Source organism: Mauremys mutica, chromosome 10 (genome assembly GCF_020497125.1).
Source record: "Mauremys mutica isolate MM-2020 ecotype Southern chromosome 10, ASM2049712v1, whole genome shotgun sequence".
Lineage (NCBI taxonomy): Eukaryota > Metazoa > Chordata > Testudines > Geoemydidae > Mauremys > Mauremys mutica.
Genome location: NC_059081.1, coordinates 82,380,630 through 82,407,868, shown reverse-complemented (window position 1 = coordinate 82,407,868; position 27,239 = coordinate 82,380,630). Strand labels below are relative to the sequence as shown.

At 45.0% G+C, this 27,239-nt stretch overlaps 1 protein-coding gene across 4 annotated transcripts in view; it reads right to left on the bottom strand.

The window, feature by feature from the left end:
- Positions 1-980: 980 nt before the first annotated feature.
- The window catches only part of ADARB1 (adenosine deaminase RNA specific B1), a 271,564-nt gene continuing 245,305 nt past the window's right edge, over positions 981-27,239 (bottom strand). For 3 of the 4 annotated variants that reach the window (XM_045032826.1, XM_045032828.1, XM_045032827.1), the window contains exons 11-12: positions 8,595-8,773; positions 981-5,222 (exon numbers count right to left, since the gene is read on the bottom strand). In XM_045032826.1, the coding sequence (XP_044888761.1) occupies positions 5,046-5,222; positions 8,595-8,773 (356 nt within the window). In that variant the 3' untranslated portion in view covers positions 981-5,045. The remainder of the gene's footprint in view (positions 5,223-8,594; positions 8,774-27,239) is intronic. The other variant, XM_045032829.1, reaches the window with a different exon arrangement.

Below are 27,239 nucleotides of genomic sequence, written 5' to 3'. Positions count from 1 at the left end.
TATGATAACTCTGGATATTCAACAAAGACAAGTGCAGAGTCCTGCACTTAGAAGGAAGAATCCCATGCACTGCTACAGGCTGGGGACCGACTGGCTAAGCGGCAGTTCTGCAGAAAAGGACCTAAGGGTTACAGTGGACGAGAAGCTGGATATGAGTCAGCAGTGTGTCCTTGTTGCCAAGAAGGCTAGCGGCATATTGGGCTGGATTGGTAGGAGCACTGCCAGCAGATCGAGGGACGTGATTATTCCCCTCTATTCGACACTGGTGAGGAGTATTGCGTCCAGTTTTGGGCCCCCCACTACAGAAAGGATGTGGACAAATTGGAGACAGTCCAGCGGAGGGCAACAAAAATGTTTCGGTAGCTGGAGCACGACTTATGAGGAGAGGCTGAGGGAACTGGGATTGTTTAGTTTGCAGAAGAGAAGAGTGAGGGTGGATTTGACAGAAGCCTTCAACTACCTGAAAGGGGAGGGTTCCAAAGAGGATGGAGCTCAGCTGTTCTCAGTGGTGGCAGATGACAGAACAAGGAGCAATGATCTCAAGTTGCAGTGGGGGAGGTCTGGGTTGGATATTAGGAAAAACTATTTCAGTAGGAGGGTGGTGAAGCACTGGAATGGGTTGCCTCCATCCTTAGAGGTTTTTAAGGCCCGTCTTGACAAAGTCCTGGCTGGGATGATTTAGTTGCGGCTGGTCCTGCTTTGAGCAGCGGGTTGGACTAGATGACCTCCTGAGGTATCTTCCAATCCTAATCTATGATTCTGTGATATTCTTAACATGCATATAAATAAGTAAATAACAACCATATCACACTCTTATGCAGCAGTTTTCATCATGCCCAGTCTATATCTGATTGGGACTGTACCCAAGTATTATTGTAAATTGCACCAAAAACCTTTCAATTCAGCTGATATCATACGTTATTTTATAAGGCTGCCTGTTTTTAAAAAAACAAAACCAAAAACCACACAGCAATTTGGAGACAGGATAATATATTTTATACATTTTGTATACATTTTATTTCTGTGGGCTCACTTTTATGTTTTAAATAACTTAAACATTTTGTTTCCCATCACATATCTGAATCACAGCTCACCTTCCCGTTCAAAAAACTTCAGGATGGTTTTTATAACAGACACTCTATTATGATAAAAATGCAAAGACTTGAAAGTATCCCCTCGGAGTGAAAACGCTTGCTTTGGCAAAAGGCAAACCGATAATTTTCAGTGTATGGAGAACCTTCAGCATGTTATTTAAAAAAAAAAAAAAGAAGGTTAGTTCCACTTCAGTTATGTGGCAACCTCAACTCAAAATGTCCCAAGACTCAAGTCTTTCTCCCTGTGAAAAATAATTTGTCTTTGGGAGAGATGGGAAAGAAAACAGTTTTCATGATGTCACCTTTACTCTTCCATTACAGACATGCAAATTGAGTGCACAACACTGTGTTAGCTGGGATCAGCAGCCTACAACTAATAATTTTACTCCCTCGCCAGCAGAAAGCATTATAATTTGTATATACAAGATATCCAGTTGGAAGATTGTTTATATTTCTAGGTGGATAAAATACTTAAAATCCGAGATGCATACTGGTAAACAAAACACCAGTGATGCAGCTCTAAGGTGCCTGAAATTTCAGTTGTGAGCTGTTTTAGGTTTTAATGATGACACAGGAGAGGCACCATATAAAGATCTGCTGCTACCCCATGAATTAGTTTCTACCCTATAATAGTGTGTTTGTATTATCTAGCATGAGGAAGATACTAAAACTGTCCCCTGTGCAGGGAGCCCATTGTTGTACATGTCTAAGTTGCACACTATTTAACTATCACTAACTACACTAAAGGGTTGGGAGCTTTGTGGGGGATAGGAAAGAGCTAGCATATTAATGTGAAGAGAGTTTTTAACTTAAAGAACTCTGTATAGTATGATTCATCATCAGCAAGTGACAGGAAATGTTCTATTGGGTATTAAATCCTGAGCACGGACATAATCAAATGTTTCAAGTTTCACCTCCGGGTCCAAGTTCCTTTCTACACCCCTACAGAATATATATATTTTTAAAAAATCCCTACATTTACAGTGTTCTATGTTACTAACCTATTATCTTTTATTGTAGCTAGAATGTAATTTGGAAAAACATCTTAAATTATATTTCTTCAAGTATTTATTAACTTTAAAGTTGTTACTCATTTAAATTTTGTGATGAACCTGAGATATACACTTATATCAACCTAAAAAAACCCAAGAACTCCCAGGATAGAATAACAAATCCTTGCTAAGATTAGCCACCACCACCATTACATACTAAATCGCACAATGAAGATATTCAAAAAGACCATCCAACCTTTTAAAATAAATGCCAAGCTAAATGCTTGATAGAGAAAGGTCAACCCCAAATTTCAACAGCTGTTGGCAGCCATGTTGCCTTTAAAGTTAAATGCTTAAAAAGCCATCCATGCTCGATGATGGTGATCTGTAAAGAATATAGGAATATTACAAAGAATACAAAGGGGCACAGAATAACAAAAAAGGGACATGGCAGAATTTAGCTGAATATAACAATCTCAAATAAATCTTTTAGAGGAACACTTTCCCCCCCTACAACTTCTGATTTTCACATATTACTGAACAAAAATGAATAAGCAGGTGTGTGGAAAGCCATTGGCTCCTAGATGACAGATATGGGTTGCACATGATTCTGGAAAACATTTTTGAAAACATTTTTGAAAACATTTGGAAACTATAATGAATGAGAACTCATTCCTCATATCAATCAAATGCTGCTCTTTTATCAAAAAGAATTCTGCATGGAACTTTCACTTATAGTTTCCATATATTCATAGTAAATTTGAATGTCTTAAAATTTATGCCTATAATAATACTTAAATATATTACTCACATTCAGGACTTCATCAATAAAAAAATAATCTCATCTAATAACTGCCTGAACTTCAAAATAAAATCTGAAGAAAGCTCTGAATGAATCTGAATGAGAAATTTAAAAAGATTGGTAAAAATAGATAAAGATTCCAAAGTGAAATCATCAGGAGACAGAGTCCCTTAAAAACAGAGATTTCATTTAATAGTAAGACTAATTTAAAGAAAATCCACATGGTTAGACCAGCTAGAAAATTCACAAGTTGCTCTAATTTACAGTTCTCCACATTTTGGCTTCAATCCTGCAAATTTATGCACGTTTCATTTTGAGCACATGAGCAGTTCTGTGGGTCTACTTGTGCTTAACTTTAAGCAACTGCAAAAGTGTTCGCAGGTTCAGGGCCAAACACATTTGCAAAGACAGATACAATGTAAATCTTGTATTTTGAAATAGCATGGATATTACTTGCCTTTACACATTCTGAATGTTTTTTGCCTACCAGAGTTTATTTTACACATTAATGTATTGCTACTAAGTCTCTAATTAGGAGGTTTAGTACAATATTCAGGCAACTTTTAGTCTTGATAATTTTTTTTCACTTTGATTCATAATTGAGCAATAATGATTGCAGGACAGGGCATTTCCAGCACATTGATTACTGGATGGAAAGAGTTTTTGCATCACTTTCCACAACACCCATGGAGCCACTACTCTCCAGGAAATGCCCGGTGCTGAGGTAGTTACTGCTATTATTAATTTATTTTTTTTAAAAATAGGACTTAAAAATACTTTGAGGTGTTTTTTCAGAATTTTTACATGCAATATATTTGATACACACAGGTCACATCATGTACTTAGACATATTGGACGTAACTAGAGAATTATACCTGGTATGCTGAGAAAAAGAGGATTTCTCCAATCCATTGTCCGACTTCCATCTTGCTTACAAATTGTTCTAAAAGTGCTGTCTATGCACCCATTGACTTAACAGACAGTATTTTCCCTGCTATTTTTCATTTTTACATTTAGCATATGTGAAAATTTTAACGTAAAAGAGCTTTTATGAATAAAATACCATTCTAAATATATACTAGAGCAAACAAAACTTAGAATTAAGACTTTTCTAGATCATCATGTATGTGAGGCTACAGGCAATACAATCTTCAGGGGACACAACAGTCCAGTGGTTAAGTCTCTGAAGACCACAAGAAAGAAGTTTAACAATTCTTTCATCTTTCGTAGGCCTCTAATTTCTTTGAGAAAACCTGTAATTAATATTTTATGAATTGGTTATTTTTGGCAAATCAGAATTATTTCCCCAAAATGAACAACTGTTTTTTCGAAGTTGCCACATTACTGTTAATGTTATGGTGGTGTTCGCATGAGTTCCTGGGATATACAAATTGCCTACTTCTAAACAGGTTTTGTACACTACAGACTAAATTTCTTAACTTACAAATACTTATTTTTTGTTTCCAGTTTACAGTGGTACAAAATGATGACTTTACAATGCATGTAAATGGGAGGTAAAGGTATTTTAAAAAACAGAATAAAAAGCTGTATGTTAAAAACTAGGTCACAGACTAATAAATACGTACATCAAAGACATAAAGTTTGCAGCAGCTGGTTTTAAAGAGCAAGGAAGAAGGGAAAAGCTAGCTGTCCAAAATCCATTCTGGCTTTGTCACCTATATGCTCTGCAATTAAACCTCTGCACTTAAAAAAAAAACAAGCTAACAGAAGAGCAGAAATTAACTTTGTAGCTTTTTTTTGATTAAATTAAGCAACGGACTAAAAAAAATGCAGTGTAAAACCTAATGCAATCTACATGTTTTCATGCACTTGCTTATATTGCATTAAAAAAGGGAATTATTTCTAACCCAGAAAAAGATGAGTCATCTGGTACTGTTAAAGACAGCCTTACTGAATTTTTTTCTACAGTAAAAGGATTTTCTAGAGAAGTAAACCAAAATGATTTTTATAACAAAATATAGAATTATTGTAGCAACTTATCATTGACTTCCAATATTTGAGCAAAACATAACATAAATTTGCTAGTTAGTTTCAAAGTGTCAAAAAGATGCTTTGACAGCTGATGCCAGAAAATGATGCCGGACGCCAGGATTTCCAGAATGACCCCCTGTTCCAAAGTGATGTGCAGTCCATGAATTAGACAGTGAGAGAAAACTGATCCTGCTCTATTGGTTTCTCCACCCAGGCTCCAAGCCCTGCCTTCAGGAACGCTTTAAACAAACACTCTTTGGCAGTTTGATACTTAGTGGCCACCTGCTTAGTGTCATGGTACAGGTTCGGTTGGAGGATCTTCGAGCGCAGGCTAGAGGAAAGCTGCACAAATAGAAAAAGAAAGAAAACAAACTATTACCCAAAGCCATTCCAGGAACCAGAATCATAAAAACGAGAGAATGAGTGCAGCAATTTGAAAGAACAACAAACACTGTATTCTACCTTTTTTGGATAGAACATTACTGTTGATTTGTATTCAACTACGGATCACTTCACAGCTCATGGCAAAACTATTGGTCCAGTGGGAACCCTGAGGAGCTACTCATTTCCATAAGCACTTTGAAGGTCAAAATGAAACCATCATTATATTGCTTGATACCAACTGGCTGGAATTCTCTTTGAAACCCACCCCGTCTACTCTTCACGGGACAGTTCACACCCACCTTTGTGATTGCAAAGGCTCCCCTGACAGCAGGGCTGGGGGCGGGAAGCCGTATTCCAGGGCCTTAAGCAGGAGATACACATACCCTGTGCAGCACGGGTGGAAGGCCTACGTGTAACCTCCTGTCAGTCTCCCTGCCCCATGAAAGGGGGGTGCATTACAGCAGGACCAGCTGAAGCAGCTCTGCAGCTTTACAGGATAGATTAATAAGCGAAATACTGAACAGAAGCTCCCCAAAGCCGTCGGTTCTGCTCCTGCAGAATGTAGAAACTCTGCAGGAGTGGAACTTCAGTTAGCGTCATCTCAGGGAATTTCACTGGTTTTTGGTGAACCTAGATTATTGGTCAACTGTTGCTCAGAAAAATCAAGGCTGTAATAACGTTTCGAGTTTTAGGTCAGAAGGGACCATCAGATCATCTAGATCATACTAATCTGCCAAGTCTGTCTGAAACCTGTCAATTGCCCTTGTACTCTCTGTAGCTCTTTACTGTGTAAAATACACACTGGCCTTTGACAAAGGCACTTCTTGTGCTCAGTTCAAGCTTTAACCTAGCTGGACACAAGTGAGACTTCCTGAGAATTCTCTCCTGGGGATGCTGGGGCACCAATCCTCCTCCTTCAAACAGATAACTGTAAGGGTGATGATGGTCACAGGAGAATTTTCCCTTCCATCCCCCTCTTTAGGATTGTTCATTACTACTTCTTACTCAAAGAGGTGTAAATGGTGCTTTGAAAACTCATGTGTCAGATATTGGGGATAACTGGACCCGAGAAAGTCTCTTATCTTTTTCATGTTTTTTATTGTTCTGTGAGGCAATGGCAACTCTTTTCTGTGCTACAGGATGATATCTTCAGCAATTTGGACACAGCATTCTGCATTTTTCCCTAGATGTAGAATTAATACCATTAAGCATGGATAGGAAAGCATTTTCTCCTGAACTGATGCTAGAAGCTATCAGTTTGTTTCTCATGTTCAGCCAACTAGCCCATCTTTCATTAAGTCAGTGTAGTTCTTTTTGGTTTCCCTTTAATTTTTCCAGTGTTTCTTCACTTGCAGCATGCAGGAGTGGATCGGTGAGAATTTATATCTGTCTGGAAGAGACATCCAGGGTGAAGTGCTTTAATCGTTTCTTAAATTGTTCATCTTCTGTTACACGGAAGGTGAAGTTGTTAGCATAAAAGAAGGTTGCAACTTTCTTATCAAGTCCAAATCTGCCTTTTTTCAGTTGTTGTATAGCACAATAACTGACTGGTCTACTTTGGGATGTCAAAGAAGGACAGAGATTACTGTTGAACAAGGCTTATGTTAAAAAGCTGCTGGAAAGACTGGAACATAGATTTAAATTATCAGTGAGAATAAGTTTAGATGGCGATGATAGCATCAAATTTCTCACTTGCACAATCAGTAAACTCATCAGTGTTTTGCTCTTCTATTTCAACATAGTTTCCTTCAATGGCACATTTAATCTTGAAGAATCCAGAGAAAAATATTTATTGCATTCTCTGAGATAAGCACAAATCCTTTCTAACATGCTATTTTACACATTCGGCAATGGTTACCTTTCACTTTGGAAGAATTATCTGTTTTCATTACTTTAGTTTATTCAATTGCTTGTTTCCTACCACTTCCCTCAGCATCAGCCAGTTAAATTAATGTCCTTATGTCTGCTGATCTCTAAAGACTAACGAGCCCTTTGCAGTATTGACATTTAGAGCTTTCACATTTACTAGAGTAGGACTGAGAAACAGCCACCTAGCCAATTCAGCACCGTGAAGACTGAAAACTAAGATGAGCTGGCCCAATGCATGTTATTAGGGACCCTGTCTACTCTGCAGAAGTTTCTAGATTCTAGTGAATTAATACCGCATAATGTTTCACAACTCCTCCCAATCCTCTCTCACCAACACCAAGTCATAGTGGATTCCACCCACTAGGCAGCACCACTTTGTCAAGCCATCACTTGTGACCCCACCCATTCATATCTGTTCATGAAAATATTTCAGAGTGACACGTTAACAAAGTTGGGGAGAGGAGGATGAAAAACATTTAAACCTAAGGGGTTATTATTTTTCTGAATAAGGCTCCCCCCCAAAATCCTGCCTGCTCTACTGCCCTTAAAAAGACAGAAACGTCTTCCTTCCACATATTCTGGTGAGAAGGATCTCTGAACAGCGACAGGGGACTAAGAAGATGGCATGGGGTGAAAGTGACTGACAAGCTTATGCTACGGTCTCAGCACCCGGCTGTCTATATTGCAGTAGTTCAGTGCCTTGCTGCACTACAGTAAGAAATGACAGACTCCAAAGGACTGTTCTAGGAATACTGATTCTGCCCAAGGTGCTGTTTGCTTCCATCAATACAGATGCTTTGAAGAGAGGACTGGGAGAACCCTAAGGATCATGGTTTACTGCTTGTACCTTTCCATTTTTATAAAGGATCAACTATCATGAGGCAAAGAAATCCAAATGTTCAAAAGCAATTCTTTGGCCTTTACCTGCACCTCCTGGGAAAGACCAGGGGAGAAACCTGGCCGCACTTAAGCCACTCCCTTTGACTTCAATGGGGCTAGGATTTTACCCACAGGAGTGCCTCTTCACACTAAACGACAGCCCCCCCAGATGTGGCTGCCTTGCCTCATATGTCATAGGATGGACTCAGAGTCTGATCTGGCAAATCTTAGCCTTCCTGGTTTGTAACCTTAGTATTCTGTGGGCTGGGCTCCAGAAGAGCTACTAACAGAGTCAGTCTTGTCCGGTACATTAAAATTATAAGCAAAGCTCAAAGGAGTCAACATTTTCACTTCACTTGTTCTAGAGGCAGGTAATTAGATCTTCACATACATTTACGCTAGAAATTATCATATTAAAGAAAATGTGGAACAAAGACATCTCTCTCTTCTCCATTTTTACCCAATTACTAACCAGCACATAATAAGCCAGCACATTACAATCTTTTATTAGAAAGGTGGTTATGAGACTGAGCAAAATTGAAACCCAACAGTAAAAAAATACTCCTATCTTTGGACATGTACCTTTGCATGAATACGCATCCAGCGACTGTACAGAGCGTGCTTACAAAGGCGAGACGCACGACCCATCTCATCCTTGCCAGTTGTGGCATTAATAACTTCAAGACCAGTGTCTCCTACTGTCCAGTTTACACTGAAATTCGGTGCTTTTCCTGGTTGGCGGGCTTCTGCATTGCTAATACCTGAAAGGGAAGAGGTACATAATAATGAAAATGTGAAAATTCCTGCTCAGTTGTTTATAGATGAAGGAGTGATTGGATAGTGCTATACAGATCATACTGTTAGGCATTCTTATAGCTGTGGTTCTAAAATACCTCCATGATTTTCAACAGCTACTTCAGGATTTAGCCATGTCCATTCCATTACTATTTATGGGGAATGTGCAGCTAAAATGTCATCTCCTGCTATCAGGCTCAGTTGTGCATGTCTGCTTGATCAGAAATCTGAAAATCCATGCACGCTTCTATTGGTGATGGTAGGGAAGATAAAGAGATTATAGACAGATCTGTAACAAGATCACATTAAACAGTAATACTGGAGCATCACAGTATGCAATACACCTTGGGTTGATCTTAGTTTAGCTCATAAACTAAGCAGATTTGGGCCAATTGAGTAGCTGAATAGAGGAATGCCCAGGTTCCACAGAGTCTCACTAGCAACCCTGTACTGTACATGTCTGAATATTATTAAGTAGAATTAATGTCCTTAATCAGTTCCCACTCCTGGTGCAAGGAATACAGTGCTGTTGCAGCTATCAGAGATTCATAGATTCCAAGGCCAGAGGAGACCACTATGATCATCTAGTCTGACCTGCGGTATAGCACAAGCCAGAGAACTTCCCCAAAGTAATTCCTACAGCAGATCTCATAATAAAACATCCAATCTTGATTTAAATATTGTCAGTGGTGGAGAATCCACCACAACCCTTGGCAAATTGTTCCAATGGTTAAGTACTCTCACTGTTAAAAAGTATGCCTTATTCCCAGTTTGAATTTGTCTAGCTTTAACTTCCAGCCATTGTATCATGTTAGACCTTTCTCTGCTAGGCCAAAGAGCCCATTATGAAATATTTGTTCCCAATGAAGGTATTTATAGACTGGAATCAAGTCACCCCTTAACCTTATCTTGTTGAGCTAAATAGCTTGAGTTCTTTGAGTCTACAAGGAGAGGTTACTCACCTTGTGCAGTAACTGGAGTTATTCAAGATGTGTGTCCCTGTGAGTGCTCCACTTCAGGTGTGCCTGTGCCCTGCGCCTTTGATCATAGCAATGCCTCATACACATCCTTGTGCACCGCACTGAGGTTATATGGGGCTGTGTGGACCAACTTCCCTCAGTTCCTTCTCCTCTGCAAAGTCCCAAAAGGGAGACGCCGAAGCAGCAGAGAAGGAGGCTGGGTAGCAGATCACCCACAGCGGCACACATCTCAAAGAACTCCAGCTACTGTACAAGGTGAGTATCCTCTCCTCCTTCTCTGAATAGCATCCCTGTGGGTGCTCTGCTTCAGGTGTCTCCTAAGCAGGACCCCGCTAAGGATGCAGGTGGTTCGGAACAGAGTCCAATACAGAAGAGAGAACTACATTGCCCACAGCAGTGTCATATCTTGCAGCAAGGACCAAGGCATAATGGATAGAAAAAGTATGAACAGAGGACCAAGTTGCCGCTCTCTGGATGTCTGCAATTGGTACATCCTTAAGTCAGAATACAGATGCAGATAGTGCTCTTGTTGAATGTGCAATCACTCTCAAAGGAATTGAAAATGAGTTCAGTTGTAACAGATCTTCATATATCCAGAGATCTACTTTGATAACCCGTTTTGAAATAACAGAATGCTTGTTTCGGTCCACAAAGGATACAAATAGTCTTGCAGATCTTCTATAAGGTTTGGTCCTATCTAAGTAAAAACCTAATGCCCTCCTGACATCTAGGGTCTGATGTGGCTTTGGGGAAAAACAGGAGATCAATGATTAATTCATTCTGAGGACACTCAAGGTAAAAATCTTGGATGGGCCCATAACAAAATCTTCTCTCTGATGAATACCATAAATGTGTGTGTGGGTGTCGGGCATTAAAGCCCCTAATTCCCCAGCCCTTCGGGCAGAAGTGATTGCCACCAGGAAGGCTGTCCTCACTGAATAAACTAACAAAGAACATGTAACTAGCGGCTCAAAAGGATGCTTCATAAGGCAATTAAGGACTAGGTTTAGGTCCCAGCAAAGCATAGGATCTCCAATATATGGAGAGAGATTTGCCATTGTTATTGATCAGAACCCGTCATCAGCATGGACGCATGTCCTCTGGAATGGTCGCTGAAGCATGCAGGGATTATGAATCTTTAGCGCATGTAGCACGTAAATATCTTGCGATGCCAGCTACAACAGTACCATGCAAATGCCTATTCTCATTTTCAGGTGACACTGTGAACAAGAAGTGGGCAGCATTATCTCCTGCAAATGTAAACAATCTTGTTTGTCTGAGTGATTGGCTGAACAAGAAGTAGTACTGAGTGAGCGTAGGCTCTAAAGTTTTAATTTTTTTTTTCAAATGCATTTTTTTTGTACATAATTCTACATTTGTAAGTTCAACATTCCTGATAAAGAGATTGCACTACAGTCTTGTATTAGGTGAATTGAAAAATACTATTTCTTTTATTTTTACAGTGCAAATATTTGCATTAAAAATAAATATAAAGTGAGCACTGTACACTTTGTATTCTGTGTTTTAATTGAAATCAATATAGTTGAAAATGTAGAAAACATTTAAAATATTTAAATGGTATTTTATTATTGTTTAACAGCACAATTGTGATTAATTTTTTTAATCGTGCGATTAATCGTGATGAATTTTTTTAATCGCTTGACAGCCCTAGCTGAGACTCAATCAATCCATCAAAACTGTTGCTTGGAGAATGCACATGGCTGAGAAGTAGCTACAGTTGAATGAGGTTTCTTTTTAGAGTGTCTTCGCCTTTTGGAGAGGGGCTCAGCTGGTCTATGACAAGTTGAATATGGGGCTGGTGTCCTCTCTGTGCCATCTGAGACCTACTAAATCGCCTCTTATTTACAAGAATATAAATCCCTAAGGATCACAGTGTGTCCTTTAAAGTGTGGAGATATGTATCCATCGAGTCTGCACAGAGCTTGCAACCATCAAAAGGGAGGTCTTCAATGGTACTCTGAACCCCTCTTGGGAAGCCCAAGATCTGCAACCAAGACACTCTTCTTATGACCACTGCAGTGGATACAGATTGTGCTGCAGTATCTGCAGCATCCAAGGAGTCCTGGATGGATGTCTGCCAGGAACTGACCCTGTTGTACCTTAAATTGGTAACAATGTTCCTCTGGCAGGTGCTCAATAAAATACTAATTTTTTTTGTAGTTCAAATAGTCATATTTGGCCATGAGCACCTGATGATTTGCTATTCTGAACTGAAGTGTAACTGAAGAGTAAGACTCCTGTGTATGGGGTGGACTTTGAGCTATGCTGTCTGCCTTGTTCATAAATGGACTCCACTTCCAGGGAATTTGGAGCTGGGTGCAAAAATGGAAACTCTGATTCTCTGGCAGGGACATAATGCTTTTTGCAGGTAGGCAGTGCAGTAGCTGGGGATTGCCAAACAGCTTCAGTGGGCCCCATAAGAGCTTCATGGACCAGAGTGGTAATCTTCATAGATGAGGAGGTGTGTAAGGTATATAGCAGTTTATGGTGGGACTCCTGAACTTGCTCTAAAGGAATTTGTTGAATGTCAGCAATTTGCTTCAGCAGTTCCTGAAACTACCTGAAGTCATCCACCATAGAACGTAATGGAGGCATCACAGCTTCATCAGGTGAGGAGGAGGAAATACTAGTAAGAAGTGTCACCTCTTTATCCACTCCTGCTTCTTGCTCCCCAAAGGTCTCCTCCTCTGGCACAGGTGGTGGTAGAGGATGTTGAGGAGAATGGGCCCTTCTCTGCTCCCTCAGGTGGTGTGAAGATTGTGTTGCAAACTGTTGATGACAGAACACCCAAAGATCCCGTCAAGGCCACTCAGGGGGGCAAATGACATAGATGGAAGTATTCATGTGGATGCCAGTTGAGGTCTATTCTCCTCTAATATGTCAGCTTGGAGGGAGAGAGATGAATCTTAGAATAGAGAGGGGATCCCTGAACCAATATGTGAGAGTCTGAGGTGTCCTCTTCCACATACTACAAGGGGGGGAGGCAGATAGCTGTTCCACTTGCAAAGTAGATGAGGGTGAGTACGGTATTCTAGGAGCCAGAGGGGTGAGAGAATCTTGATGCTGATAACCCCCAGCACTTGTTAACAGAGGAGATTCTGGCTCCGATGATACCATCAGGCCTTTAGGGTACCTACATTCTTGTGGAACTGATGGTATCAAATACTGGGTCGAGCACGGACCTGTGGAGGATGTCTTCAGTTGTGATGCAGGTGGTTGGCATGGGAGTGTGTCAGCTCCAATTCCATTGGTACCACAGGTAGCCGAGCAGTCTTTGGTACCACTGACTTTCTGGTTGTTGATACGGAGTGTTGTTCAGGGATGGACCCAGAACTTTTCTCAACTGTGTCTCTGCCACTTTGGGTATGAATACCCAAGCTAGATACCGAGTTTCTCTAAGATAACTGACTCCACTTTGCATTTGCAGTACCAGCATCACTTGGAGCCTGTGTGGAACTCCTCTCGGGATCTGAGGTCTCCATAGTCTGCTTGTGCATCGGAGATTGATATATTCTTGAAGATTTATTCCTCACCTCCTCTTAGAGCCAAATATTGAGGCTGAGGTCTGTGGTACTGTAGATATACTTGGTGCTGCAGTACCATGTATATGTCTTGCAGCCTCCAGTGACTAAGATCTTGATGTTGACAGGGCACTAGTGGTACTCGGGGGGGTCTACATATGTGGGGCAGGGGCCTTCACCATGGATCCAAAGCTGATCATAAAGCTTTCTCCATCATGAGGAGTTTAAATTTGATCTCCCTATTTTTTCTGGCTCTATCCTTGAAGGACGTGTAGGTCTTGCACTTACTGGGGATATGAGTATCACCCAAACAGCAGAGTAGGGTGACCAGATGTCCCGATTTTATAGGGACAGCCCCCATTTTGGGGGCTTTTTTCTTACATAGGCACCTATTACCCCTCACCCCCTGTCCTGATTTTTTACACTTCCTATCTGGTCACCCTACAGCGGAGACACTAGGAATGGAATAGCTTCATGTCAGGCGAGGCACTTTTTGAATCCCAGGGAGCCCAGCATTCTCATGTAAATAAACAAAGACTGACGCCTATGAAGGGAAAAATCTTAACCACCATCTAACTATATCTATGAATAATTTTTTTATGGGAGGGGGGGTAAACAAATGTTCCTACAACTAAAACCACTAAAAAGGTATTTAATGATATGGTGAGTGACTAGTTGCTGAATTCTACAGAGAATAGACACAGGTAAACTCTGTCTCAGGCCCAAAGTGATTAAGAAGGAATGGAGAGTGGTTCACCCACACAATCCCATATAGCCTTGGTGTGGGGCACAAGGATGTGTGCGGCACATGCATAGGCCACATGGGCACTGTTATCAAAAATCTCCAATCAAAGGCACAGGTGCACCCAAAATAACACTTCTCAAAGAAGACAGCATGTTTTCTAATCCTTTAATCATTCTCGTGGTTCTCCTGTTGATAAATTGGACCCTCTCCAATTTATTAACAACCTTCTTGTATTGTGGACACCAGTACTGGAGACAGCATTCCAGGAGCAATTACACGTGTGCCATACAGAGGTGAAATAACATCTCTTCTCCTACTTGAGATTCCCTGTTTATGCATCCAAGTTTTGAATTAGTCCTTTTAGCCACAATGTTGCACTGGGAGCTCATGATCAGCTGATTATCCACCACAACACCCAAATCTTTTTCAGAGTTACTGCTTCATGGGATAGAGCTACCTGTCTTGAAAAGAGACCTAAAACTGAGATCTAGGCCACTCATGGTCATTCATGATTAAGGCTAAGATCTTAGAATCATAGAATATCAGGGTTGGAAGGGACCTCAGGAGGTCATCCAGTCCAACCTCCTGCTCAAAGCAGGACAAACCCCAACTAAATCATTCCAGCCAGGGCTTTGTAAAGCCTGACCTTAAAAACCTCTAAGGATGGAGATTTAACCACCTCCCTAGGTAACCCATTTCAGTGCTTCACCACCCTCTTAGTGAAAAAGTGTTTCCTAATATTAATAATGTAATTCCTAATACTGTAACCTAGATCTCCCCCACTGCAGCTTGAGACCATTGGCTCTTGTTCTGTCATCTGTCACCACTGAGAACGGTCTAGCTGAATCCTCTTTGTCCCCAACAACTTCCTGGATTGTCTGTGCAGTGTTGTTGTCAAGGTTCCTTCCCCACTCTGAACTTTAGGGTACAGATGTGGGGACCTGCATGGACACTTCTAAGCTTAATTACCAGCTTAGATCTGGTATCGCCGCCACCCCCCCCAAGCACTACCTTTTTTTTTTCTTGGGTAGTCTTGAGGGACTTCACCAATTTCCTGGTGAACACAGATCCAAACCCCTTGGATTTTAAAACAGGAAGAAATTAACCATCCCCCCTCCTTTCTCCCACCAACTCCTGGTGGATCCAGATCCAACCCCCTTGGATCTAAAAACAAGGAAAAATCAATCAGGTATTAAGAAAAAGGCTTTTAATTAAAGGAAAGAAAGGTAAAAGAAAACCCTTTGGGAGAGATTAGCATACCAGCTACTCTCACAGACAACAGATTTAAAACACAGAGGATGTTCCCCTGGGCACAAATTTAGTTACACAAAAAAATACCCAAACACCCAATTTTGATAATTCCCTTAATGATACCAAGACAAGTTACAAAGAAAATAAACATAAACCTATTTATTTCTTTCTAAAACTTACTACTCTGATCTTTTTCACTCCGGCTGAAACTGAAACTCTAAACAAAGGAAAACTTCCCTCCTTCCTTTTGAAACATCTTGTTTCCCCATTGGTTCCTCAGGTCAGGTGTCAGCTAGGCTAGGTGAACTTCTTAACCCTTTACAGGTAAAAGAGGCATTAACCCTTAACTATCTGTTTATGACAATTGTATTGCTCTCCCAGTAGATGACAGCAATTTGTCACGAATATTTTTAGTAAAAGTCACAGACCAGGTCATAGGCAATAAAGAAAAATTCACAGAAGCCCATGACCTGTCCCTGATTTTTACTAAAAGTATCCATGACAAAATGGGGAGCTGCTAGGCAGCTGTGGGGGCTGGCTGGGAGCTTTGGGGCCCCCCACCACCCGTGGAGGCTCAGAGCTTCAGGGTTCCCTACTCTTGGTGGCTGACACAGGCAGCAGAACTACTCAGAGCAAAACCTGAGCAAAAATCTGCTCAAACTTCCTGTGGGTAAGAGGACTTTTCACTCCCTCCATTTCCCCATGTAAGATTGCAACTTGGGGGCACACACTGGACATGACAACTTCTAAATAGCTACTGTAATATGCTTCAGGAGCATAACAGATACTAGCAGTTATATAACATATCTTCCATATACATATCAACAAAGAAGGCCTACTCTTTCTTACGCTGCAAAGAGTGTATAGACAACCATGCATAAGAACTACTGACTACTGTAAATTTAGCTTGCACACATTATAAAAATTCCCCAAAACAAGGTTCCTGCTTCCACTGACTTTGGAGAGACAGGATTAGGCACAGCAACTTTTATACAGGTCACAAAAATGATTATAACTTACCTTCTAGATGTATCCATTATCTCCTGTCTCATGTTGGATACAAATCAATGATTCTTTTAAAAAAATATTAAAAGTTGGATTTTTATGTAAATAATTTTATTTACATTAATGTGCTATTTTAAAGAAAATTAACCTATTTAAAATTAAATTTGAAATTATGACCATGTAAGTTAAGGTCTAAACGTATTATAATCTAGTGAAATCATTTATTTTAAGGAAATAAAATAATATTCAAGCCTTTCATGTTGCTGTCAAAGTTTTAAAGAAAGTCAAACCACTGAACTGGCAGAAATCTTTAAGAACCTGAAACCAGAGTTTGTTAAGTGCTAACCCAGCTTTTGACTAGCCTCTTCTGCAGAGATAATATTTCAGTTTACTCAACCAATTCAGTTAAATAACTAGTTCATTCAAAGTTGAGAAAACAATTGGGGTTTGAAAAAGCACAAATGTTTATTTTCCTCTTCCAAACTATGAACAAAAATCAGGTGTGAGGGGATGAGTCCTACTGGTTCTAAAACCTTGAAGGACACGGAGACTGGACATAATCAGTTCAATTAACTAATTACAGATACTACTTCCTCTGTTTAATAAATTAGTTAGTTTTAAATGCAAAACATGTTTAATAAAAAAGTAAGTTTATGTACCCAGCACATGTGAGTTAGTTTTATTTAATTAATAATCAGTTTTAAAATGGTATTTTTGGACATTTTAACTGAATTCCAATTTCCATCCAAGTGAAGCTTGACACAAATCACTAGTAAAAATCATCTAGTAAATAAGACATGTACCTGTCATTCACCATTTTCTAACAATAAAAACTGTAACAAATAAGAATCTGAGTGAATGTATGTTAAGTTACATAGGTGCTTAAATAAATGTTTATATATATATAAAATGTAGTCTCCTGGTTAGCAAAAAATAGTACCAATTTATACCAATCAATGAGAATCAACCTTACTTTAGGAAAATAATGTAACAATATAAATGCAATACAAGATTAAAATCTATGATTTAAATCAAGGTTTCCTGCTTGCTGATTTAAATCATGACTGTAATCGGTGATTCAGGTCACTTTGCTTTAAATCAATCCACCCTGTTCTGTCAGCATTTTCAAAGCTCATTTCCACTATGTGATTCCCATTTCAAAAACCCTGTGAATCTTTCAAAAATGTACACCTAAACTCAGGGAGGGTGCAAGGATGTTTCGCGCCCTAAGCAAAACTTTCACCTTGTGCCCCCCACCCCCCGTGGCAGCTCCCCCGCCCTAAGGTGCCCCCCCCGCAGCATCTCCCCACACCCTCCCCGCCCTGAGGCACACCCCCCATAGCAGCTCCCCCACTCTGCCCTGAGGCACTCCCCCGCGGCAGCTCCCCCCGGCCTCTGCTCCGCCTCCTCCCCTGAGCACGCCGTCGCCGCTCCACTTCTCCCGCCTCCCAGGCTTGCGGTGCCAATCAGCTGTTGGCACCGCAAGCCTGGGAGGGAGAGAAGCAGAGTGGGGTGGCATGCTCAGGGGAGGCGGAGCAGAGGTGAGCTGGGGCAGGGAATTCCCCTGCATGCCACCCCCGCCCTTACTTGCTGCAGGCGGCTTTCCACCCCAGCTCCCTCTGCCTAAATGCCGACGATGACTGGGGCGGCCGAAGATCCGGCCACTGCGGTCGCCACCGAAGGACCCGAAATGCCGCCCCCCAAATGCTAGTGCCCTAGGTGACTGCCTAGGTCGCCTAATGGGTTGCACTGGCCCTGCCTAAACCATAATTGGGCTTGTCTGGCAGATTCTATCAAATGAAAAAGTCTTCAGTTCTGGGTCAGGTGCTAAGGTTTGCAAGTTCTTCAAAAAACTTTAAAGCTGCTGCTTTAAATGCACCAATTCCAGAGCTGCATGGCTTCCTGACAGAGTGGGGATGATCTGGTCAGTTAATGTGATGCACAGCTGTGGTGTTTGTCAGCACCTGTATTGTGGAACCCAGAAGAGGAGGCAGAAATGCTTGGTATACCAGACAGATAGCTCTGAGCAACAGGACATTTATATGGAAGCAGGTTTCTTGAGACAACCACAGGCTCTGAATTTAAGACTATCTATCTAGATGAGCTCTCCATATCTGAGTAGAGTCACCCAGTGTCTTGCTAGGTAGAAATGCAAAGAACGGGTACTCTGTTGCACACCTGATGAGGGTCTTTCCACCACTTTAATGAGAAGAGGACTTCTTGCAGGACTGTGACCATCATGCAGTGTCTGCTGAGTGGATACACTGATTTCAACCACCTTCACATGAAGCATAGATGAAGCCTAGCAAATGGCACCACATAGGTGCATGAGGCCATGTGTCCTAAAAGTCTGATACATATTTTCACTGATGTTCTTAGGTGTGCTTGAAGTTGGTTGATAAGATCTACTATGGTTTGGAATCTCTCCTGTGAAAGATAAACTCTTGCTATCCTGCAGTTTCACAGTGCTCCTAGGAATGCTGTGCTCTGAGTCAGTCAGTATGAATTTTTCTCTGTTGACTCTGAGGTTCTGTGCGGTAGAGAGCTTTAGAATTAATTAAATGGAGTCAGTCACTTGTTGGGGTGATCTTCCTCGAATCAGCCAGTCGTCGAGGTAAGGATAGACCTGGATTCTGTGTTTCTTTGGTTGAGCTGCCATGATTTCCAAGCATTTGGTGAATACTCTGTGTCCTGTACAAAGACCTAAGGGCAGGAACTTGTGCTGGTAGTGAGATGTTCCCACCAGGAATCTGAGGTATTCTCTATGGGCTGGATGGATTGATATATGGATATATGCATCTTGCAGGCAGACATCTGTGAACCAGTTCTGAGGGGATTAGGGAGGCTAGAGTCACCATCCTGAACTTGAAAGGGCAGATGAAGATGCTGAGATGTTGAAGATATGGGATGGGCTGCCAACCACCTTTCGTCTCTGGGATGAGAAAGTAATGGAAATAAAATCTCTGCCCCTGAACACAAAGGGCACATCCCTCCTCCAGTTGTAGAAGGGAGTCTACTTATTTTCTAAACAGTCTCTTGTGAGTAAGGATGGAAAAAGGACAGTTACCTGTTCTGTAACTGGTGTTCTTCGAGATGTGTTGCTCAGGTTTATTCCACAGTAGGTGTGCACCCATGCTGGAAGTTTTTCCCTTAGCAGTACTCGTACTGGGGGAGCGATGCTGCGACCCCTAGCGTGGTGCCTCTATACCACGCTATAAGGGGAGCTGCGCGCTCCCCCCACCCTCGGTTCCTTCCTGCCAGACAACTCTGACAGAGGGGAAAGAGGGCGGGACGTGGAATACACCTGAGCAACACATCTTGAAGAATGCCAGTTACGGAAAAGGTAACTGTCCTTTCTTCTTCGAGTGATTGCTCATGTGTATTCCACAGTAGGTGATTCCAAGCTATCCCTGTTGGAGGCAGGTAGGAGTTCACGATAGACCGGGACGGAGTACTGCCCTGCCGAACCTGGCGTCATCCCTAGACTGGGAGACGATTGTGTAATGCGAAGTGAACGTGTGAACCGAGGCCCAACTGGTCGCTCTACAAATGTCTTGGATAGGGACATGGGCTACGAAGGCAGCTGATGAGGCCTGAGCCCTCGCTGAGTGTGCCCTAATGACTGGTGGTGGGGGAACCCCTGCCAGGTCATAGCATGTGCGTATACACGAGGTAATCCAGCGGGAAAGACGCTGGATGGAGATAGGTTGCCCCTTCACCCGCTCAGCCGAGGCAACAAAAAGCTGTGAGGATTTCTGGAATGGTTTGATCCAATCCGGGTAAAATGCCAGGGCTCTATGTACATCGAGCATGTGAAGGCAGCGTTCCTCATTGGAGGAATGGGGCTTAGGACAGAGCACAGGAAGAAAGATGCTCTGTTCCATGTGGAACGTGGAGACCACCTTCGGGAGGAATGCCGGGTGTGGGCGAAGCTGGACCTTATCCCAGTGGAAGACCGTATAGGGGTGTTCCGAGGTCAAGGCCCTGTGTTCCAAGACACAGCGGGCCGACGTGATTGCTACAAGGAAGGCCACCTTCCACGAATGCTGAGACCAGGAACACGTGGCCAGGGGTTCAAATGGAGGACCCATGAGATGGGACAAAACCAGGTTCAGGTCCCATTGTGGCACGGGGGGTCTAGCGTATGGGAATGAACGATCAAGGCCCTTCAGAAAGCGGGAGGTCATAGAGTGGGGGAAGACCGAGTGCCCTTGCACCGGCAGGTGGAAGGCCGATATGGCCGCCAGGTGTACCCTGACCCAGGCGGGTGCCAGTCCTTGGGTCATAAGGGACAGGAGGTAGTCCAGGATAAGCTGGAGAGGAGTGGAGGAGGGGGAGACTCGCCGCTCACTTGCCCACTTGGAGAACCTGGACCACTTTGCCATGTATGGACAGCGCGTGGACGGCTTCCTGCTTTCCAGGAGGACCCACCTTACCTGCTCTGAACACCTGCCCCTCCTCGTCTAGCCACGGAGCAACCACGCTGTCAGGTGGAGCGCGGCTAGAATGGGTTGGAGAAGGTGGCCCTCATCCTGGGAGAGGAGGTCCGGGTGAAGCAGCAGCGTCCTCAGGGGGGCCACCAAGAGGCGAAGGAGGGTCCCGTACCAGTGTTGGCGGCCCATGCCGGGGCTATGAGGATGACTCTCGCCTTGTCTGCTTTTACCTTTTACTTTGTCGGTGAGGGGGAACAGTGGGAAAGCATAAAGGAGCCGGCCTGACCACTGCAGAAGGAATGCATCAGAGATCACGCCTCTCCCCATCCCTCCCCTGGAGCAGAACTGGGGGCAACGCCAGTTCTGGCGGGTTGCAAAGAGCTCGACCTGGGGAACGCCCCACTCTCGGAAGAGCCGGTGAGTGACCTTTGAGTGCTGCGACCACTCGTACTGGGGGGAGAAGACCCTGCTGAGGTGGTCTGCTTATGTATTGCGTCCCGGGAGGTGTACGGCCCTCAGGGAGATATTGTGGGCTATACAGAACTCCTATAGGCTCAGGGCTTCCCAGCAGAGGGTTAGGGAGTGAGTCCCACCTTGCCTGTCTGGGGGGAGAGAGGCTGTGGCCCTCGAGGAGTCCAGCAGCGCCCCAATGAACTCTGGGCGCTGAACTTGAACTAAGGTTGATTTGGTCTCGTTCACCACTAGGCCGAGACCAGTGCATGTCGAGAGGAGCAGCTCCACGTGGGTCTTTACCTCAGAACGGGAGTCGCCCTTGAGAAGCCAATCGTCCAGGTATGGGAAGATCTGTACCCCTTCCCACCTGAGGTAGGCTGCTACCACAGCCATACACTTCGTGAAAAACCCTGGGTGCCGTGGATAGGCCAAATGGAAGGACCGCAAACTGACCCCACTAGGAAGCAGAGGAAGCGCCTGTGCCCCTCGAAAATATGGATGTGGAAGTACACATCCTGGAGGTCCAGGGATGCACACCAGACCCCCGGGTCCAGGGAGGGGAAAATTGAGGCCAGGGACACCATGCGGAACTTGGAGCGGGCCTGAAAACTGTTTAGGCCCTGGAGGTCCAGGATGGGCCTGAGACCTCCTTTGGCCTTCGGGATCAGGAAGTACCGGGAGTAGAACTCTTTGCCCTGGAATTCTACTGGTACTCTTTCCACTGCCCCCAGGTGCAGTAAACAATCCACATCCTGCCCTAGGAGGTAGGCATGCTCCGGGTCTACCGGGGAGGGCGGGTGGTTTGGAGCGGGGGAGGTGGACTGCAACATGTAGCCCTTGGAAATGATTCTGAAGACCCACTGGTCTGATGTTATATGGGACCACGCCATGCGGAAGGCAGACAAACGGTTGCAGAACACAAACTTTATTAATCAGGGGGTCTCCCTGGCAACTGACCCAGTGCCCCCCTGCAAACAGTCAAAACCGCCTCTTTCCCTGCCTCTAGCCCTTAGAGGGCCCAGGCTGCAGGCTGGAGCGGGACTGTTGCTGAGACCAGCGTTTCTGGTCTCTTGGTCTCTTATACAGGGGCTCGTATCTGCTCCATGCAGGTTGAGCTGATGGTTGCGGTTTGGCCTTGTCCTTAGCTGGAGGGACGTAGAGGCCCGAGGTCTTCATCCCATACAGCCTGACATCCGTCTGGTCTGTGAAGAGCGCTTTCCCATCAAATGGGAGGTCTTGCATAAGGGATTGGACCTCTGTCGACAGTCCAGACAGGAGGAGCCATGACGCCCTGCACATGGAAATCGCGGAAGCCATCGAGTGGGCTGCAGTGTCGGCTGCGTCCAACGCCGCTTGCAGGGCCGCTTTCGCCGCTGCCATCTCCTCTTCCAACAGGGCCTTAAAGTCCCTCCTGTCCTGGTCTGGAAGGAGAGACTCCCACAAATTAAAGTCATATCTGCTCAGCAAGGCCTGGTGATTGGCTACTTGCCGAGGAGTAAATTTTTCTACCAAAGGAGTTCAGTCGTCTGGCGTCCTTATTTTTTGGGGTAGGCGCGGGCTGACCTTGTTGCTCTCTGTGGTTTACCGACTCTACCACAAGCGAGTTAGGTGCCGGGTGGGAATAGAGGTACTCATGGTCCTTGTCCGGCACAAAGTACTTCCTTTCAGCCTTCTTGGAGATTAGGGCCAAGGAGGCAGAAGTTTGCTGGAAATGTTGGCTACACCCTGGTGCAGGGGCAGAGCCATGCGGCCCGGTGCCAAGGGGGACAACACATTAAAGAGGGAAACGGAAGGGCCCTCCATTTCCTCGGCCTGCAGCTGGAGGCTGGATGCCACCCGCTTTAGCAGGTCTTGGTGCGCCTTAAAGTCCTCCTGAGGGATTGATGGCAGGGGAGCCATTATGGTGTTGTCCATTGCCAGGGAAAAGGCTGGCATGGAGCTGTGGGCCTGGGCCAGTACTGGCGGGTTGAGCCCCAGATCAGAGACTGGGCGTGGGTCCGCCGACTCATGGCCCGCCGATCTGTCTCTTAGACGGCCGGACGAGGCTGATGGGGCCTGACACACTCCGGTGACTGAGCTGGCCCCTGTCTGGGCGGCCATTGGCGGCCACGGTGCCCACTGGCTCCAATGTCCCTGCCACGGGGCTCCTTGCCACTGACCTGGCTGAGGGTCTGGTGGCGGTAGTTGCCCCAGCTGGTCTGTGCGGGCCGGGGATGGGCAGCTGGGTGCCAAGGCCGAGGTCACCGTCGAGTGCACGGTCTCACAGGAACATTATGAGTGGCGGTTCCTGCGATGTTGCCTCCCTCGGGACCTGGACCTCGATGTCGAGGACTGGTACCCGCCTGAAATGCTACTTCGGTACCCATGACGGCCGCGGGAACTCCGGTGCCCCGGTGCTGAGTCATCACGAGGGGAATCCTGAGAGCAATGTCTAGCTGAGCTGGAACTGGTACAAGACTGACGACGTCTATCCCGTTGAGAATGGCTGAGGTAGTCGCATCACGAAGGGAAAGGTTCTTGGTGCCTTTCTCGATGCCTGTGCTTGCTGGCAGGCGGCATAGAGGGTCTCAAGACTCCTGTGCGGGTGATGACTGGGATGGCCTTATTGGCATCGAGGGAGGGTGTGAGTTGCCGGACGATCGGTCGCTGCGCGCCGAACGGTGCGGGGAGTGGCCCTCGGAGTGGGAACTGCGACCCACAGGAGAGGTCTGATGGGCACCCAATGGGGGCTTGCCCCGAGACCGGGGAGTCGTCACTGGCTGCGCGCCTGGAACCTGCAGACTCATAATGTCCTTCGCGGCCCACATAGCCTGTGGCATTGACGGCATCCATACCGGCAGAGACGTGCGGGCAGACAGTACCGGGCTGCTCCACTCAACACGAGTCAGAGGCCTTCATGTGGGGTACCGGGCTGCCTGATGTGGGACCAGCCTCCCCTCTTTCCTTATCTCGGCGCCGCTGCGAGGTAGGGCTCTTTCCCTGTTTCTTGGAGGGCGAGCAGTGCCGGCTGGTAGAGGGGGCCTTGCTATGCACCGACGATGCGGCGCTGGGTGCCGAGTCCACCTTGTGTGTCGGAGTTGGGGCCAATGCCGATTCCATCAGGAGAGCACGGAATCTAATGTCTCTCTCCTTCTTGGTCTGTGGCTTGAATGACATGCAGATCTTACAACGTTCGTTGATGTGAGTCTCACCCAAGCAGCAGAGACACTCAGCGTGCAGGTCACTCCTAGGCATAGAATGGCGACAGGAGTCGCATGACTTGAAGCCTGGGGCATGGGGCATGCCCCGAGCCCACTCTAACAACTGAAGTAACAATTCCAGGAACAGTACCAATAATGTCAAGTAGAAAGGCTACAGCAGAGCTGGAGCACAAAGTTCTGACTACCTTTACTGGTGGCAAGAAGGAACTGAGGGTGAGGGCAGCTCCCCTTATAGCGCGGTACAGAGGCGCCATTCTAGGGGTTGCAGCGGCGCTCCCCCAGTACAAGTACTGCTAAGGGAAAAACTTCTGGCACCGGTGCATGTGGTGAGCATGCATACCTACTGTGGAATACACATGAGCAATCACTCGAAGAAGAAGTGGGGAGGAGATGGGAATAGACTGGAACCAAACATAATTCCCTGTGCTTATGATCTCCAAGATCCATCAGTCCAAGGTAATCCCAACCCAAGCTTCTAAAAGTAAGAGAGACAGTTGCCAAAGAAGGAGTTGAATGGAAAGTTTCTCAGGTGGCCCTATCAGGTGCTCAACACTGGTCTCAAATATGCTGCCTGTTGGAAGCCCCAGACTGTTGGGCAGCAGAAGAGGAGGCAGTGGGTAATTTATGATGGAATCTGTCTCTTCCTTGGTGGCTCTGAGATTCTCTAAGGGTGACAGCAACTGCACGTATATTCCTCCTCCGCTGTCCACCAAGGGCACCCAATTCTAGACTTCCAATTCCTCAGCCATCACCTCTTTTGGGCAGAGACCCACGTCTCTCTCCCTTCTGTGTGGGATTTTTCCAGCTGCACAGTTCCCTATGTACACTGTCTTATTCCCAACAAGCCAGAGGGCCTAAACAGGCCAGCATCTGTGCTTTGCTTTCTCTCTCCGATGTTTTATGAATAGTGATTGGCAGCAGTTATAAGTTACCACACAGCCCTTGCTAAGCAAACACACTTATTCTTAAGGTGAAAACGTTACAGAGAAAAGATATAAAAAACAATAAAAGAACTTAGACCCATGTTTATAAGCTTACTGGAGATCTCCCAACTCCAACAAGGACACTCATAGGAGTTGCCCCTTCAACCTCACAAAGGGGGTTTTCTGTGCAAACAACTTCGGAACGGCCTTGGCTCAGAAAGAGCACAATCATGAATAGTTCCATCGTTCTTTTATATAGCTTGGGCCTTTGATCTTCAGATTCTGGGAACTGGCAATCAGGAGACAATGGTCCCCTCCCTCAGGATATAGCTTCAAAAGGCTGGGTTTTTGCATAACTAGAGGTGGGAAATTTGCATTTATCTCTTAGAGATTTCCCAGGAAATCCACTGCATGCGTATTGTCCCAAAAGACCATTCTTGTCTGCCACATTGTTCAATATAGTCCTTTGATCACCCATGCTCACAATAATACATTAAAATACAATGGTCACCAAAGATACTTAAACTTAATTCTATAAAGTTTTTCAAGGATATTACAGGAAATTGCCATATCTGTCACAGTAATATTGGTAGGGCTCTACCAAATTCACAGTCCATTTTGGTCAATTTCATGGTCATAGGATTTTAAAAATCGTAAAGTTCATGCCTTCAGCTATTTAAATCTGAAATTTCAGGGTGTTGTAATTGTAGGGGTCCTGACCCAAAAAGGAGTTGGGGAGAGGTGGGGAGAGGGTTTGCAAGGTTATTGTAGGGGTGGGGTTTGCAGTGCTGCTACCCTTACTTCTGGGCTGCTGGTGGTGGTGGTGCTGCCTTCAGAGCTGGGCAGCTGGAGGGCGGTGGCGGCAGGCAGGGACCCCAGCTCTGAAGGCAGAGCCATCGCCAGCAGCAGCACAGATGTAAGCATGGCACAGTATGGTATTGCCACCCTTACTTCTGCACTGTTGCCTGCAGAGCTGGGCCCTCAGTCAGCAGCCGCCACTCCCTAGCCGCCCAGTTCTGAAGGCAGCAGCGCGGAAGTAAAGGTGGCGTGGTATGGTATTAGAACATAAGAACGGCCATACTGGGTCAGACCAAAGGTCCATCTGGCCCAGTATCCTGTCTACCGACAGTGGCCAATGCCAGGTGCCCAAGAGGGAATGAACAGAACAGGTAATCATCAAGTGATCCATCCCCTGTCAAGTGATGCCATGCTTACTTCTGTGCTGCTGCTAGCAGGGCGCTGTCTTCAGAGCTGGGCACCCGGCCAACAGCCACCATTCTCCAGCCGCCCTGCTCTGAAGTCAGCGGAGAAGTAAGGGTGGCAATACCACGACCCCCTAAAACAACCTTGTGTCCCCTTTTGGGTCAGAACCTCAAAACTGAGAAACACTGGTCTCCCCCCGTGAAATCTGTGCAGTAGAGAGTAAAAGCACACCAAAGACCAGATTTCACGAGGGGAGACCAGATTTCACAGCCCGTGACGCGCTTTTCATGGCGGTGAATTTGGTATGGCCCCAAATACTGGACAGGAGAACACTGTCTTAAAGGACAGCTGCTAGTGTGACGACTTACTCCCTGGGGTTGGGACACACAAACCCAAAGAGCACAGTGTCACATGTGAGTCCTTCAAGGAGCGGAGGGTCTCATCCATTCAGTTGTAAAAAAGTTCATTACTCTGAAATGGGAAGTTCTTAATTGTTACTTGGACCTCCCTGGGGATCACAGAGGCCTGGAGCCGTACCAACCTCCTCATAGCTTTTGTAGTGGCCACAGTGCATGGTGCAATGTCCAGAGTAGCCTATAATGAAGTGCAGACAGTCAGCTGTTTCTCAGCTGTGACAGACTTCATCTCCTCCTGATATTCCTTTCAGAGCTTGTCTATAAACGGAGGCAACGTGTCC